This window comes from Tiliqua scincoides, chromosome 10 (genome assembly GCF_035046505.1).
Source record: "Tiliqua scincoides isolate rTilSci1 chromosome 10, rTilSci1.hap2, whole genome shotgun sequence".
Classification (NCBI taxonomy): Eukaryota; Metazoa; Chordata; class Lepidosauria; order Squamata; family Scincidae; genus Tiliqua; species Tiliqua scincoides.
Genome location: NC_089830.1, coordinates 17,313,517 through 17,330,668, shown reverse-complemented (window position 1 = coordinate 17,330,668; position 17,152 = coordinate 17,313,517). Strand labels below are relative to the sequence as shown.

Below are 17,152 nucleotides of genomic sequence, written 5' to 3'. Positions count from 1 at the left end.
CCCATGTCAGCATCGGGACATCTCTTCCCCAAGAGCAGCTCTAATCGCACAGGGCTTTCTTCACCACATTATTGGGGAGGGAGACTTTGAATGCCAGCTCGCCCAGGGAACTAAGTGCCTGCCCTTGCACCTGACTAAGGACCTTGGCTGATCTCACTTCCTTCCCCCCCCCCCCCAGACACAGCGTTTGCTCTGCAGCAGGCCCTTCACCAGTCTGTCTTCATGCCTTCCCTTTCTACAAACCCTACCCACCGCCTCCATCTCTGCTGGGAGCAACACTGCAAGCTGCTGCCGGAGGTCTCAGGCCTCACTGCCAAGAATGTTGCCAAATGGAGTGTGGAAGAGGTGAGTTGCACTGCCTGCTTTTCCTTGCATCTAATTGGAAGGCGTTTAAATACTGCAGCAGCAGGGATGTTCTATGTCTGTTTCACTGCTGTGGCTAATTCTGCGGGAGGGGGAGGGATGCTGCTGACCCCAGCAGAAAGTTTAGCCCATGGCTAGGAATGGATCTGTGTGTGTATCGATCCTCTGTGTGCAGCCACAACACTCTTACCAGCTGCCCCCTTTGGGGCCTCTGCTGACAATAGGCTTGTCTGTGCTGACTCACTTTACATTGCAGTTGTCCTGCGCATGCTTGCATGGCTGTCACAAAGCATCCCCACAGTGTGGCATGATTGCTGACAGACAGGCTCATTTTGCCAAGATTTTACAGGCCAGGCCCATGCTGTGCTTCACTGCCAGCCCTGACATTTTCCCTGCAGTCAGGAGGCTGAGTGACGCAGCCTGTCTGTGCCATTTACCAGCCTTTGCGTTAATATCTGGGGAGTTAGAAATTGCTGCACAACCAGATTCAAAGTAGCAGTGAGTTATTCTGTGTGAGTTGCCACATGGATGGCTGAAAGTTCACATGGGTGGCTCTGACATTTTCTCATCCATTTTTGGACACTTACAGGTCTGTAGTTTGGAGGGTTTTTTTTTAAACAGGCAATTCTGTCTTTAAAAAAAAAATCTGTATTCATAGAGTTAGATTTTGTGTCTTCCCCAGTTTTATGCTTAATAACTTGGAAAGCCTTGAAAATTGAGTTACAATATATGCAAAGCTAACACTTCAAAATGTTTTGAGCCAAATACGCCTTGCTTTAACCCATTTCTGCCCAGCCCACAGACATACACATTTGATCCCTGTTGCATATATGCAGTGCTGGGCAGAAATGGCTTAAAAACCCGGACAGTTTTGTCTTTGTTCTAGAATGAATATGAAATACAAAGTTGCCTGATACTGATTCACACCATGAATCCATTCACTCTGGCTATACTGACTGATAATGACTCGTCATAATCTCAAGCAGAAGTTTCTTTCCTTTTCCTACCTGATTCAAAACACTTGGGATTGAACCTGGTACCTGCTGCATGAGACACAGGTGCCCTGTTATTGGATTGAAACCCTTCCAGGACCTTTTAAGCCTGATGAAAAATACTCCAGGAAGTGGGATCTGTCCCTGACTTAGTTAGGATCAAATTCCACCTTAGTCTTCCTGTCATTAGCATGTCCTGCTGTAAGAACAGTAGAGAAGAATGTTCTTCTGTTTCATTTTGTTTTGAACCATCTTTAGATGAAACAAAGGTACTGATTTTGCAGACCAAGAGCAGAATGATAAAGAATGGGCATGTGACTACAAAAGTGCACTTAGATCTGATTGGTTTCACAGGGACTTACGTATGTCAAGCAAACTTCTGATGTCACTGTAAATGATGCTTGACTGAGGTGCGAACTAGGCAGGATTCAAAAGCACAGCTGCACTTTGAACACTGTTACAATTTGCCTCTGCCCGGTTCATAGTTGCTGCCCTGTTCAGATAGGCAGGTTGCAGACCACCTTCCAGTCTCTGCCGCCACAGGGCTCTTTCCTTGGCCAGAGAATGTTGCCATGAACCATCTCTGTTTCTTCTTTTTTTAAGTCACAAAAAGCAGTCTTAGCAGTCTATTACTAAGCAGTGTTTTCCGAAACGTGGGCCAGGATCCCACTGGTGGGTTGTAATCTGATTTTTAGTGGGTCACAAAGTGCTGAACAGAGGTGATGGCAGGATCAGATAACTAATTGCCTCAAGCCTTGATGCTGTTCAAAGACCAGATGCTTGCTTATTATTATGCAAACAGCTCAGCTCCTGGACTTTGCAAGATAACTGCTAATGGCCCTGTAAAAGAGTTCAGCAGCTGTTTTGCAAACTGCAAGAGCTGAGTTCTTTTCAGAGCAATTAGCAGTTATCTTGGTTGATGCCTCCTATTAAAGAATTTAAAAAAACAAGATTTTTTTGGTTTGTTTTCTGGGAAGAAATGGGAAAGATAGGACAGCATTCATTAAAGTTCATTAGAGTTGCCACATTAAAAGAAATGGATTATGTTTTGATGCTCCTTCTGGCCTGGAAAAGGAGTGACAAGACTGAGCTTATTTTGATTGGGGAGGATACAGATATAGGTTTGTCCAGCTTAGATTCCTTCCTCCACACCACCTGTCAACTACTCTGAGCTCTGAAGGGAAGAAAAATAGATACTGTGTTCAGAGTAACAGGGCAATCATCTATCTGCGTTTGCAAAATGTGGGCTTTCTTAGTACTGAATTTACTTTGCTTCTATCATATTCTTTTTAATAAGAGAGCAGCAACTTAAAAATAGTGGAACTCTTCTTTAAATGACAATTGCAAATAGTAGACCTGTGCATGCCCACCAAGCTCTTTAATCCAGTTACACTTGTATAACTTTATGCAGTTTTGCAAAAAACATAGTAAACTCACCAGCATACCTCTTTTTAAATTATTATTGGGTTTATCTACATGTGTTAAGATGTAGTGAGAACCTTTCAAATTTTCCTTATCCTGGTGGTGGCATCTCTTCCTAGCAGACCTGTCCAGAGTTTTCCTAACCACTGCCTTAGGAGTGGACCTCAACAAGTGGGAAACCCTGGCCTCTGAGCGGCCCGCTTGGAGGCAGGCTGTGCAGCATGGCCTTTCCCAGTTTGAAGAGACACTTGGCCAATAGTCTGAGGCAAAGAGGCAAAGAAGGAAGGCCCATAGCCAGGGAGACAGACCAGGGTCAGACTGCACTTGCTCCCGGTGTGGAAGGGATTGTCACTCCCGAATTGGCCTTTTCAGCCACACTAGACGATGTTCCAAAACCACCTTTCAGAGCGCGATACCATAGTCTCTCGAGACTGAAGGTTGCCAACACACACACATATCATCCTAGGTTGCGAGTTGAAATTCCTTTATCCATGGCACTTATCCACTTACCAGGAAGACCTTCATTCCAGAAAGAGCATCATGGTGAAATCACTGAAAAATTACTTGACTTAGAAACCTGATCCTGTGCGTGTTTACTCAGATAAAATTCCCATAGATTTCACCAGGGCTTGTTTCCAAGTAAGAGCCTGTGGCTTCTCAGCACATCTGCTGCCTTGGGGAGTCGACCGGGACTACAACATCTTTGCCAAGCAACCCCCAAAAGACAAACACTGGCAACTCACCAGCTACTGGTGATGCCACAGAGGCCAAATTGGGCATGGGGGTGGGAAAGTACAAAATGGAAGGCTGGTGAGGCAAGGGGGGAGGGGAGAAAAGTGAGAACAGCAATTTAGCCATTCAAATCCTCTAGCAAAGTTTTGTCCCAGTAATCTTTTGCCTCTAGGGAGAACTGTCATTTGAGTTTGGGTGTTTCTCCCCCCTTAAAAGCTTCTTACTTCCCCCCCCCCTCAAAAGCTTAATGTTTCCCCAACATTATTTAATAGGAGGCTGACTTTGTTTCACAAGTGTGTGACAGTTTTAACTCCTTCTTAATTAATCCTGCAGGGGAAGTTAATGTGGAGGTGGGAAGGTTGTCCAAAGTTCTTAATTCAGTCTGGTTCCCATTTGCAGAGTTTCAGAAAGGTTCTGTCAAATCCTGTCATGGTTTGTGCTGATAAAGAACCCACTTTTTTGATTGCAAAGGAACATAATTTAAAACACTTGCTGGGTGGACTTAGTGGCTTTTCTGTGTTACTGGCAGCAACTGCAGTAGAATGGAATGTATTTAAAAATACCTCCCAAATTGTGGTTTTCACCTCCCTGCACTTTAGTACTTTGCCAGGTGTCCTAACTGACCATTAATGGATCTTAATAGGATGTACAATAGACTGTTCTCAAAATTAGTATTATCAGTTTAAACCCGATCTTGCCCCCTACCAGCTTGTTCTGTGGCAACATGTCAGCTTTGTCCCTTCTGCTTCTTATGTGGGCCTCGCAAGATTGTTCCTTATCCCCATGTATAAATTACCAGGTTTGTTCATGGTGGGACGACCGAGTCTGCTTCTGATAAATTTAGGGCGCAATCCTAACCCCTTATGTCAGTGTTTTACAGTAGTGACATAAGGGCAATGCAGCTCTGAGGTAAGGGAACAAACTTTCCCTTACTTTGAGGAGGCTTCCGTGAGTGACACCCAACTGCAGGATGCAGCACATGTCCCATTGGCACCGCTATGCCAGTGCTGGAAAGCACTGACATAAGGGATTAGGACTGCGCCCTTAATAGCCCCATATTGGTGACGTGTGGGTCACAGCGAGTTTTGCGATCTGTCAGAACAAGATTTCCTTTTCTTCCTGGGATTAATCTTTTAGGGTGCAATCCTAACTTGCTTGCTGGCGGGCTGGCTCTGCATCCAGTGCACGTCTGGGACCAGAAGCGCAACTCAAGGCAAGGGGAAAACTTTCCCCTTCCCCTATGTCGCGCTGCACTGGTCCCAATGCATCTACTCAGATCCGAGCCACCAGGCAGTGATGCAAATCTGAGTAGAACAAAGCAGCTAGAGGGTGCTCCGCACCACCCGGGAACAGGGTCAGGATTCGGCATAACCCCATAGACATGCAGCCATGTGATGAGGGAGAGCAAAAGCATGCCAGTGGTCTTGGCCCCTCTGCTGAGGACCCCATGAGATCAGCATTTTTTAAAGTGACAAATGCTGAACATGGGGAGATTGTTTTCCCATGAGCACCACCCTGTGAGTATCACCTAAGGAATCCAGGACTGCTCCTTATGAACTGGACTGTGCTTTACTGGTGCTGCAAGTAAGTCCCAATAATGACATCCTCTCCTGATGTGCTACATGACCTCTCTTGGTAATACAGTCCCAGTTTGGTTTGCAGAAAGTGCTTTTATTGAGTTGCTGGTTGGTCTATTTAATATTTACACCTACTGTTTCTGTTGCTTGTTTAGGTGGCTGGCTTTGTGCAGCGTCTGCCTGGTTGCAAGGATCAGGCTGCACTGTTCCGACAAGAGGTAGGTCAGTCTTGTCTTTGTAAGGTAAATGGCAAATCATAGCATCTTGCTATCTGTTCCTGGGAGATGCAAGAAATAACCTTTAGAATTATCTGTGTTGTACTTAACCAAAGGACCAAAGTAAGCAATAGTCTCTTACAGAATGGTTCTCCTGCTACCCACATCTCCCCACCATAGTGGAAGTCATATATTCACATTATGTGCCTCCCCTTTAGAGGGAGGTGTCTTCCTGCACCTATGTATCATCAGTAACTCCCTTCTCGACCCACTTTTTAAAATGTGCGCGTGCGCACACACACCACATCTCTTCATGCAAAATGAAAACCAAAACAGCAACAAAGCAGCACATGGGTCATGTAGCCAAATAATTATGTCTTTCTCCTACTGCATCTACTGCTATATTCAGCACCAGAGAGGATCCTTACCAGTCTCTCTTTGACTTTTGGATCCATTTTTGTATCACTAAATGTGATATCACTAAATGTGTTTCCCAACTGGTGGGTTGTGATCTGCCAGCCTGGGAAGCACTTGTCCATGGCCCCCTAAGGGGGGAAAGCAGTGCCACAGTCCCCAGGATTGCGCCGCTGCCAGGGAAAGAGGGGGTTTCACTTACCTCTGCCTGTGCTGGCCTCCAGGGAGTGTGGGGAGTCCTGCAAACACCTCTGCAGGGCTCCCCAAACCTTAGTAAAGTTAAAAATAGTGATTGGAAACCACTTCCAGTTTTTGATCAAAACCAGAAATGGTTTCCAATCACTATTTTTAACTTTTCTAAGGTTTGGGGAGCCCTGCAGGAGGTGCTTTTGGGGCTCACCACACACCCCCAGCGGCCACCACAGGTGGTTAAGTGTAAAACCCCTTTTGTCCCTGGCAGCAGCGCAATCCTGGAGACTTAGTGGTTCCCACACTTCTCCTTGGAAGTTTGGGAACCACTGCACTAAATTAGCTTAAAATGTGAAATTCTAAATCATGTGTCTCTGCCAAAGGGTCTCAATGCTTCAGCTTATTCACTCAAGCAATAAGTCACAATTCAAGATTGGCTGTAACCTTCTAGCCCCAAGGGAAGGCCTTTCTAATGGGCCTGTTGCTTTGGAGGTTGTGAGTTTTCCTCTTATATTACGTCCCGCCTCCCCACCCTAGGCTTTCTGCTAAAATTTGAGCAGTCTTTAAGATTACTGAGGTGCCTGTCATCCATAAAACTCTGTGCAGCTCCACAGCAATTATTACCATCTGGGGAAGCAGAAGAAAACTATTCTGAATGTTTGCAGAACCAACAAGTAAAACGTTCTGCTGGTAAAGTTTTTAATGCTCTAAGTGGCATTGGGGGTCATGTATGACAGCTGGTCCCACCTGGTTTTAATTCAGATTAGAATGTGTGCATGTGTGTTGGTGTGTAAAGTTGGGTAAATTGTAAGTAAATTTCCACTGGCAAGTTTTAAACTAGGTCCTGGTAATGTCGTAGGCCCCAGAAATGTAGAATATTATTACTATTAAAAATATTTTTATATTGCTTTTCCACAAAAGTCCACAAAGCAGTTTATATAGCAAAATAAATGCAAATATAATTCTCTGTCCCTCAGAGGGCTCAAAATCTTAAAAAAAAAAAAAAGGAACACCAGCAAATATCCATGGAAAAGACGCTATGTTGGGGAAAATAGGGACATTTACTCTTCCCCTGAAAAATATAAGAGAACCTCTGCATGAAAGGCATTTCTTAGCCCTATTAGCAAAGATCTAGATCTTTGTGTGTGTGGCTGTAAGTCCCCAGATTCCTCTCCTGACCTGAAATAGGTACATTTCTCATCAGGCTATCAGCCAGACTGGGTTGAATTAAACCAATTTTAATGACATCATCTTTGTTAGGCTTGGCTAGGAAAAAGTCATAGGTGACAGAAATGCTGAATTCTGCTATAATAGGCCATTAGCAGTAGTTGAGCTGCCCAGATTGCTTTTAGGAAAGTAATTCTCAGAAGATGGGTGGCTGCATTTTAATTTTTCTTTGAAGTTTGTTTACTAAATGGCCATGGTTTAAAAACGAATAAATTGTGCAAGCTATGTTAAAAAGAAGCCAGCTTGATTGAGCAAAGCTGCTAGTGAGCTATAGCCAAAGAGTGGATCTTGCATCTGGGCCACTTTCAGAAGAGGTCTTGCTAGAATAGATATTTATTCATTATTTTTCATAGTCTCTGCAGTCACAAGTGGTCAGGTTCTGCACTTACACAGAACTCCACTATATGTGTCTGCAGAGATGACCACTCAAGAAACTACTGCTGCCTTCTCCTTTTAAAATAGATTTTCTTCTGCCTTTCATCTCTAAATCCTCAAGGCAAGCTTCAGTATTATTAAAATGGCATTGCTAAACCATAAAAGCAACAAAAATCCAATAAAATAAGCATCAGCAAAACAGCAGAAAAGATTATTCTATTAGTTGTTAATTAAAATACTACTAAAAGCCTTGGTTAATATATTAAACTGTTTTTGCTTGACACCTACCAGTCATTAATCTCTACTAGTTACCTACCAGCTCTGCATTTGTCACCTTGGTTGGCACTTTTCTTGGGTGGTTGCTGTGGTGGTTGTCTGAGACCTTGTGATTGGTGGGTGGCTGCAATGTTAAGGTCTCTGTGGAAATGTCATTTGCTCTTACTTTGTTTTCTTGCAATGAATGGACATCAGGAGGGAGTCTCATGTGACACCATGAGAAGGTTGTCTTTTGTAGCCACTGTCTATCTCACCTCAGAAGATGGGGACACTCAAAACAGGACCTCTGATGAAGTCTGGCAGGTTCATGTGGAACCTTCAGATCTGGCCTCGTAGCTAATAGATATGAACGAGAATTAAAGGCCTCCACAAACCTTTTGCAATACAGTAGCCCCCCACCATATCCGTAGGTCCTGTATCTGCTGTTTCACTTACCTGTGGTTCACAAATTCCTCCCCATCATTCTGTCTTGGTGCTGTCTGCAAGCGCTGACTGGAAGCAGAAAGTACTAACAGGAAGTGGGTTGAGGGCTGAAAATCACACAACGCTTCCTGTTAGCACTTCCTATTTCCTGTTAGCATTTGCAGACAGCACAGAAGACAGTGACAGGAGGGTTGCAGTCAGAGACAGGTAAGACACTTGTGCAACGGGGGAAATTTGTTAACCGCTTTTTGTAGGGTAGGGCCTCTGAGTGGAATTTTATCAGGGGGTACAAAGTTTCTTTTGGGCACCTTTCCAAAGGGGGAGGGGTGAAACAGTGGGGGTGTGACAGGCAAGCAGAATGGGGGCAGGGAGGGACAAAACAGGGTGGAGACAGCTTGAAAAGTCTTTGGAGCCCAGGTCTACCCACCCGGGTGACATCAGCAGCTAGATACAGTAATATGGAAAACCAAACACGCTCCTTAGTCTCTCTAAAAAATTTTAAATATAGAAAATCATGCAGAAAATTAGCATCATCACATTTAGGCTCACACTAGAATGAAAAGTGTTCAGATTGCACCAAGGCATACTTCTGCAGCCCCTGTAATCCTGCAGCTGTGTCCCTTACCTGGCTGACTGCTAATCAATAAAAAAAGACAAAGAGGCAATGGCTTGTTAAAATTGCAAAAAAGAAGTTACTCACTTACAGTTCCATTGAGTGTATATTTACAGCATCTGATTAGGATCAGAGGTTCAGCTATTACTTAGAGATGGCAAGGCCTGGAGCTGCCTCGCCCTGCATGCCTTGTGCTCAAGATGGCCTGGGCATCAGAGCCCTGGTGTGCGCCATCTTAACAGGTCAGTGGTCAGAGGACAAGAGGAAGTGTTCAGAGGAGAAGGGAAGGATAAAAGGTTAGGGCCACACCCCACAAGGATCACAGAGAGAACAGGTAGAAAGGTCAGATTCACTGGGCCACACAGAGCATCTCAATAGCTCCCATGCTCCCTTTCCACTCACTTTGTTTTACCTCTTTCCCAATTATAGGAACCAAAGAGCTTAGTGGTTCCTAAAGTGACTTCCTATAGGATAATGTGAATACCAGATTTGAAGTAAGAAACGGCTGAACAGGTGTATCGATGCCTGTATAATTAGACAAGCATTCAATTTAGCTACTTGCTAGAGTCCAACTTGTTGATGCACATAGAAATATTTTTTTGTCAGTCAGTACAAAACTTTCATCCTCCTTAGCTACATTTGCATAAGCTCTCATTTGGGGAAGCATGAAGCTCTAGACCACTAGTATATTAAACTGCAGTAGATTCCCACTGTGTCTTTTTATTGGATAAAGATTGTCAAATCATTATTTCTATGTTAATATTTTATAGAAGTGCTTATCTATATCACTCTCATAGTCTCTGAGAATGAAGACTTTTAACTTCCTTAGTATCCCTAGTCTGGAAAACAATATTTATTAATATTCCCTTATACAGATGGAAAACCAAGGCAGTGACTATATCTATAGTTGACTATGTTGGACCAAACCCAGTCCAACATAATCAGTTTTAAATAGGCAGCATTTAGGTATAAGTGCTATGAATTTGTGTGGTAAAGGAAGGAATGCCAGGAGCATTCTGCTCATTGCCTTTTGTACTTCTGCAAATTGATTCTTTGCAGCTATGAAGTCATGATGATGATGATTTTTATAGTGCCATTTTTGTGCATCATGCTTTCTAATGTGCAGTAAGTGTTCCTTCTCAGAGTGTTCACCATCCAGAAATAGACACAAGGGAGACAACAGAAGGAGGGGATACAAGTGGAGGCAAGAGAAGAACCTGGAGTTATTTGACTTTTATGTGCACAGGATTGGATTCAGTTACAGTATAGCATGGAACCTAGGGAGGTGTCAGGATTATAGTTTCTGTGAAAGATTTGACAGCCTGATCTAAGCAAGATGTCTGTTACCCTTCCTGTGTTTCCTTAGTGGGCACTTCAATAGTACGCTAACAATATTTCAAGAAAAACAAATGTCACCACAGGAACAGACTTTCCACAGAGACCTTAGCAACTGTGCAGTCCCTTATCTATCACAGTGTCAGAAATCTTCCCTAGCAATGACACATTGAAAGCACCAATCACAAATGCAAGCTGATGGAACGTACATGATTCTCTCTCCTTTTCCCTCATACAATGGCCAAGGAGGCTGTCAGAGGCATTTGCAGGCCTCCCGTCTCTGCATGTAGAACAGAACAATCTTCAGAACATTGTTTTCAGGACAGTGTTCAAGTAACATTATGGGCATCCCCATTGGGGAAATAACTGTTTTGCATGGGAATATGGATAGAGTGGCACTGAGGCAGTGGCCCCAAGAGTAGGAAGACTACATGCAGACCTGGAAGACAGGAGCTTGAGTCTTCTTGTGGGAGAAGTTCAGGCCCCCCCTTCAGCCTGGCATCTCTTTATGTACAATTCACAGCCAGTGTGAATGGACATCCACATCATGGAAGTGAGCCTTGTACAATGAAAAGTTCTGGGGAACTCCAGATGTATAGGAATGGCTCCTGCAAGAGCAAAGTCAAAGCAGGCAGATCCCCAGCCAGAGGCAAGAGATCGGTGAGCAAGAGAAAAGCAAGATATGTGGTTGAGATGGGAGATGTCAGTATCACCTCTATTCCTCTCAAGTTTGCACAGTGCAAGCTGTGCTGTACCTTGCACAGGCCAAGGCAGGAATTTGGCATCCTTATGTTTCTCCATGTGTCATTCAGTTCAAATCACATGGTACATGACTGCACCAAGCAAAAAGGAGCTTGTCTCTTGGACAGCATCTTGCTTAATTTAAGGGGGTGGGGGTAGACATGGCTTTGTCTTCTTCCTTAGACTTCTGTGCTTCTCTTGGTGGACACAAACCAATGAATTCATGAAGCTGTCTTACCTTGCATCAGACCATTGGTCCGTCTCACGAGTCAGCACAAAATGCAAAAATACTCCTTTTCCATCTACCTGCTGTTTTTTGCTGGTGGAATCAGTGTCACTGGAGGTGGACGATGGTGTATTGCAGGTGAAAGCTGTGCTGATGGGGTTCCTTAGGGACTACGTCTGGGTCCTGCCTGCAAGTTAGGCGACCTGCCACTGAACTGCAACCATACCACACCATTTTAGGTCGTTTTTATTGCTGTTAAATGCTTCCCCACAAATCTTTTGAGTGCATAACTTTGTAGAAATAGGTGACAAGCAGAAACGTTTGAGGCACATTGCAAGGATGCTGGGGAGGGGGGAATGGCCAGGGGTGTAACAGCTACACTGTAACTGCCTGCCCTTTGAGGCCCTTGTCTTCCGAGGTTAATTTTACTTGTACAGAAGCTAGAATGGCCACCCTTTCCTCTGTATCGCATTGACTCTGTTTTCTTTATTCTGTCCACAGCAAATAGATGGTGAAGCCTTCCTTCTCCTGAACCAGTCGGACATTGTTAAGATCCTGAGTATCAAGCTGGGGCCTGCCTTGAAAATATATAATGCCATCCTCATGTTCAAAACTGCAGAAGACGACTGAGGCAACTCCTCTGTGACAAAGCTGAGCTGTGGGGTGGCAAGTTCAGAACTGAGAAAGGCCTCTCAGGAGCAGCTCGGCAGCAGAGAACCCTGTGACCAAATATAGACTAGGCTGGGACCTTGTAAAGGCAGTGGCCTAACCCAGTTTCAAACTGACTCGGGTGGAACCTTCTGAAAGACTGCTGGGAAAAATACAGTCCCTTCTGCCATTTGTATAGACATGTGGTGGCTTCCCTTCTAGGAAGAGATGAAATATATATGTATATATATTTTTTCTTAATTGCATTTGGGTATGGTTATATGGATCTTTTGTGAAGATCTTGACACAACTCCTTCAGTTATAAGAGGAATTCTGGGTATTGCTGCTGGTGAGTACCCAAACTCAAGCAAACCAGCTTTTCTGTTAATAGTGCCTAAAAAGAGAACCCAAACTGTCGCTGGCATAATTGATGTCTTCTGTGTGCCCCAAAATTTGGGTTTAAGAGAACAAAGGGGGGGGGGAAGAGGGATTCTTCCAATGCTGTGCTTTTGAATTCCTCATCAGCGGAACCAAAGGACTGTGTGTTTTTGCACACTTGTTTTAAACCTTGCTCTGTCTTCTCTCAGTTAATCCAAATACTGGCATTTTGTCCAGCAGTATTGGGTGGGAGTTGGAATGGGGGCATGGTGAATTCCGTTTCTCTTAGTGTTGATGTGAGATTATTACACTGCACTGCAAGCTGTGTAATTGCAGCGTTTAAAAGGTTTGATTCCAACAAGTTTAATAAAGGCTGCTGGAAATGGTAGTAAAGACTCTGATAAAAAGATAGGTTAATCATTTGGGTGAAGAAGTTGTCTGGATGAACTGCATGAAAAACTGAGAGGCAAGGAGAAAACTATGGGACTGTGTTAAAAATGCTTCTTGCAATTCATTGCAAGATGGAAATTTGGGTGAGTGGGGGGTCTGCATTCAGACCTCTGTCAAGAGTTTGTTTTCTTTTTGGTAAGGAAGCTTGGATATAATCAGAGCATCCTGCTCTGAAAGCACTGCTGGTTTATAATTTAATCTAGTTAGGATTTTAAGAAGAAAGCAAGTAAGCATTCAGTCCACTAAGCACTGCATCCTCTGTTCACTTCAGTAAGCCTTGGATTCTATCCAAGTCCCACTGAGGGTGCAGATCAATAACACTTGACGCTCCAAACTTTCAGTATACGCACTTGTACCCACAGAGTGGACCCACAGAAGACTTGCAGCTTTAAGAGATTGGAGATTTTCCCTCCAAATGCTATACTTGGCTTTCTGAAGGATACCTTCCTGCTTTACTGTGTAGGAGACAGTTCTGTGGAAGCTGTAGCTGAAATACACCATAAAGAAATGGAGAAAAAAAAATTCAAGACTTCTGCTGTAAGAATCTGAAAATAGAGCAATCTAGTTGGTACTTGGGCCAGCAAGCTTCAGGAAAGACATCAACTTTCTTCAGGAAAGAAAATTAGTTTGTCCAAGAAGATGCTGCCCTTGTGCTAGCAGCTCCCTGGATTTAAAATGGAAGAATAGAGGAAGTATGGAAGAGAGAAGAAATGGGGGCTAGAGTGTCTCCTGCCCTCCACACTTCCTCTTTCACTGTGTCCTTTTCCTTCTCAACTCTAGGAAATGGAAGAATAGAGGAAGTATGAAGGAGAGGAGAAACGGGGGCTAGAGTGTCTCTTGTCTTCCACTTTCACAGTGTTCTTTCTCAAATCTAGGAAATGTGAGGCGGAGGAGCAGTAATAGAATGCAGGGCATTTGATACACTGCCTCAGGTACTAGAAAGTCTTGGGCTGGGACTGAGGAATGTGAATGTTACCATATAAACACTCTTGTCTGTTGCATGCATGTCTAAGGGACCACTAATACACTAGCATACAGTAGTACAGCAGACAACGAACTGAGTCTGGTGCTTGAGGCACTTTTTACCCAGACCAGAACTTACCAGGCCTCATGTCCATTAAATGTAAAGTATAGGCAGGGCTGGTAATTGTTTCAACATGAGTGAATGAAAGATGTCTCCTGGATGCCATAACAAGACTGCTGCTCTGTTGTTATCCATCATCAACAAGAAAAGGGGGAGCGAACAACAGCCAGCTTCTTTTTTCTGTTGCTCAGTGGGGTCTTCCTCTTAAAGTATCCCATTTTAAACTGCCCTATAAGCAATTATACGACATTGCTGTGAACATTGGGTTCTGGTTGCATCCCCATCACATCCAAGTCTCCATGTTTGACCTCCAGCTTCCTAAGTGTCTCCGTAACTTTCCTAAAGTCAAGATGACATAAAACTTGTAAGGAGTGCACAGTCCAGGCTGCTGAGTCTGAACAGCACTTGAATAAATCTGCAGAGGCAATATGTCTCATAGTGTTCTATTTTTGTATAAGAAGGACTTTAAGCCTTCTGCACAGAAGAGTCTTCACTGAGTGAAGGGGATAGAGAGAATCTCTATTAATACTTGTGCCAGGCAACAGAGGATGGGGTACCATATGGATGATTACTGTAAAAAAAGGGATTCTGTGCAGCTTTGTGGTGCTGGTTGAGGTCAGCATTTTTCAAAAATGACATTTCAAATGCGGTAAGGGGATAATTGCCAAAGAGCATATTCATCTTAACTTTCTCTGGATATACTTTGAACAGGTAAGGAGAATTGTACTAGGGCACCTTTTGTAGGGCAGAAAGCTGTTTGACAAATGGAAGCTGCACCTATGCAAAATGCAACTGCAAGAGGCACATTAATGTACGTACTTAAAAGTATTCAGGATTTCTGTTTCCTGAATACTTTCATGCCACGTTTTCATGCCACCCTGTTGGGGTGCTCCCAAGTCAAGAAGCCATAATGGGGGGAAATGCCTCCGAGTCCAAGAACCTGGAGCAAAATCCAATCCTATTTCTGCAGCTCCTGCTCAAATAGGTCACAAAACAGAACTATTTGAGCAGGAGCTGCAGAAATAGGATTGGATTTTACTCCAGGTTCTTGGACTCGGAGGCATTTTCCCCCATTCTGGCTTCTTGACTTGGGAGCACCCCAACAGAGTGGCATGAAAACGTGGCATGAAAGTGTCTATTGCAAAGAAAAATGGGAGTACAGCCTCCTCAATAGGAAAACAGCCCTGGATGTCCTTAGGTTGCATCTAAGCACCCTAGATGTGACTTAGTACCACTAAAATCAGTGAGATAAGGCTGTTAATTGTTACACACTTCAGTCTCATTAATTTCAATGGGGCTTAACTGTGACCAAATTTCCTTGGATAGAAGCCCTTCTGTTGCTGCTTTTGCTCTAGCTGACTGTTCACAGTTCTTTGAGATTCATGGAGGTTGCAGCTCAGCCAAGGTAGTCTCCAAGGGCTACTGGTGATATTCCAAGCACATCCTGGTGTAAAGGTGGGGAAATACAGTGTGTGTGTTTGTTAATTCAACTTCGTGGGCCTGCCAGTGCTGAGTTATGAAGGGCTCAGCAGCCAAATGCCATATTCATCCACCAAAAAGTAGGCCTTCTCATCCATGCTCAGTGTACAATCCTCCCTCTCCTGGTGATGCCAATGAAATTATATGAATGATGACATTATGGGTACAAAACCAATTCCATGTTTTAAGTTAGAGGACTTTGTGCTCACTTTCCATTTATTCTGTCTATCCCAAAAGTCCTTTTTAACTAGACTCCTGAGTCTGTAGAGGGGAAAAAATGTATGTGTACGCCATTAAAATAAAGTCGTACTTTAAAACATAAAAGCAGCAGCCCAAATCTAGATATACAACTTGGCTGTTCAAAACCAAGAGCAAAATCATCGCCACTGGAGCATCTCAGGCATGGAGTGGAGCAGGAGTGAAAATGAACCTGCCACTGTGTAAGTGATAAAGCAGGAGGTCGAGCATCCAAGAGGGATAAGAAGGAATATTTTCATTTGTTCTAGTCTTCTGCTGCTCATAGTTTTGCCAAGTCAGCCTTTTGGTCTATTGCTTAATTCTTATTCTTTCCACATCTACATAGAATCGAATTAACCCTGATCTTCTAGCTGGAGATCCTTCCTGGCAGCACATTTGTAGCATAGTTGAAAAGGACATGAGCATCCCAAGGGACTTAGAAGCAGCTTGACCCATCGTCTCTTAACCCAATGACCACAGGCAGGAGACGGATGTTAAATGGAAGTGGATGACTTGTGTTTAATAACAGTGTTTATTGTTTTTCTTTTTCATTTTTTTTTGCAAGCGTATCAATTATGCTTTTAGTTCCAACCATTTAACATGACGCAAGCCTTCTGAAAATGCAGATGGATTCTTGTCTCTGCAAGCGTATGTGTCAGATTCCAAACCTTTCCTTTTGAATCCCTTATGCATTTTAACGGGTGGGGGAGAACAAACACATATGAGCTCTGATTGATTCCAAGGTTCTCATGGCAGCCCGACTGACTTCCTGTCTAAAAGAATAGCTGTTTTTTATTAACTCATACCTGAGAGATGAAATTCGTCACTTCATAAGTGACATGATTTAAGGATGGCTGTTCATGGACCAGCAAAGCAAAGAGAGGGAGGGAGTTCTCCATTCTGACTACCGCATTTTTATGCACTCCTGACTTTTATTCTTTATTTTTAGAAAACGAAGTTTGGTTTTATTTTCTTTCTCTCCACCTCTCCCCCTCCCCCCAACAAGGAAGCTTAAAAATTTTTCCATGCCATCACAAACCATCATCCTCCTAATCTAACAGTAGTAGATTTCTGCTCCGGGTAATGAATCATAATCAGAGCCTCGCGGAAGCAATCGGTGACAGCAACAGCAAGATTGTTACAAGGAAAGCACAAATATTCAGCCCAGGGGATTTGCTACTTTGGCGGCGAGATTTCCTGGGTGTCTTGCTTCCACGCCCTAGTAAGAGATTTCTGCCAGAAAAAGCTTTAAAAGTTTTTGACAGTCCGTCATGTGATGGTGAGTTTATTTTTGCAGCAACCCATTACTTGAATTAGAGATGCGTGCGAAGCAGAGAAGGGCTGAACTTTGGCATCTGAAATGATTTTGCTGTTTTCTGACTTGCTTTTGGAAAGGCCTTGAAAGACCTTGAATAGCAACATTTCACTTTGCTCTGTAATATGAATAAAATACATTTTGAAACACATGTTGTCTCTGTATGAGACACCGTTTGGCCTCTCTTTCCAGGTTGAGACCTTGTGTGCTGGGGCATTGCTCCATCTTTACCCCCACATTAGAATCAAGTCTCCTTCTTGCTACTAAAAATAGGAGCAGCCACAGAAATCTGTATCCTCGGGTAATTGTGAAACTCCCCCAGCACCCCAGATGGGCTCCCTATGAACCCCTGAAAAAGTCTACTTCCCAGGTCTCATTTTTTACTTCTGCATCTGTTAAACCTATACCCTTCCAAGGTTCTGTGGTGACCATAGATAGGCA

The 17,152-nt window shown here is 43.7% G+C and overlaps 1 protein-coding gene across 4 annotated transcripts in view; it reads left to right on the top strand.

Annotated features, from left to right (window-relative positions):
- The window catches only part of LOC136661365 (lethal(3)malignant brain tumor-like protein 4), a 74,275-nt gene extending 60,168 nt beyond the window's left edge, over positions 1 to 14,107 (top strand). For 3 of the 4 annotated variants that reach the window (XM_066638560.1, XM_066638558.1, XM_066638557.1), the window contains 3 exons: positions 179 to 345; positions 5,242 to 5,304; positions 11,622 to 14,107. In XM_066638560.1, the coding sequence (XP_066494657.1) occupies positions 179 to 345; positions 5,242 to 5,304; positions 11,622 to 11,750 (359 nt within the window). In that variant the 3' untranslated portion in view covers positions 11,751 to 14,107. The remainder of the gene's footprint in view (positions 1 to 178; positions 346 to 5,241; positions 5,305 to 11,621) is intronic. The other variant, XM_066638559.1, reaches the window with a different exon arrangement.
- The last annotated feature ends 3,045 nt before the right edge of the window (positions 14,108 to 17,152 follow it).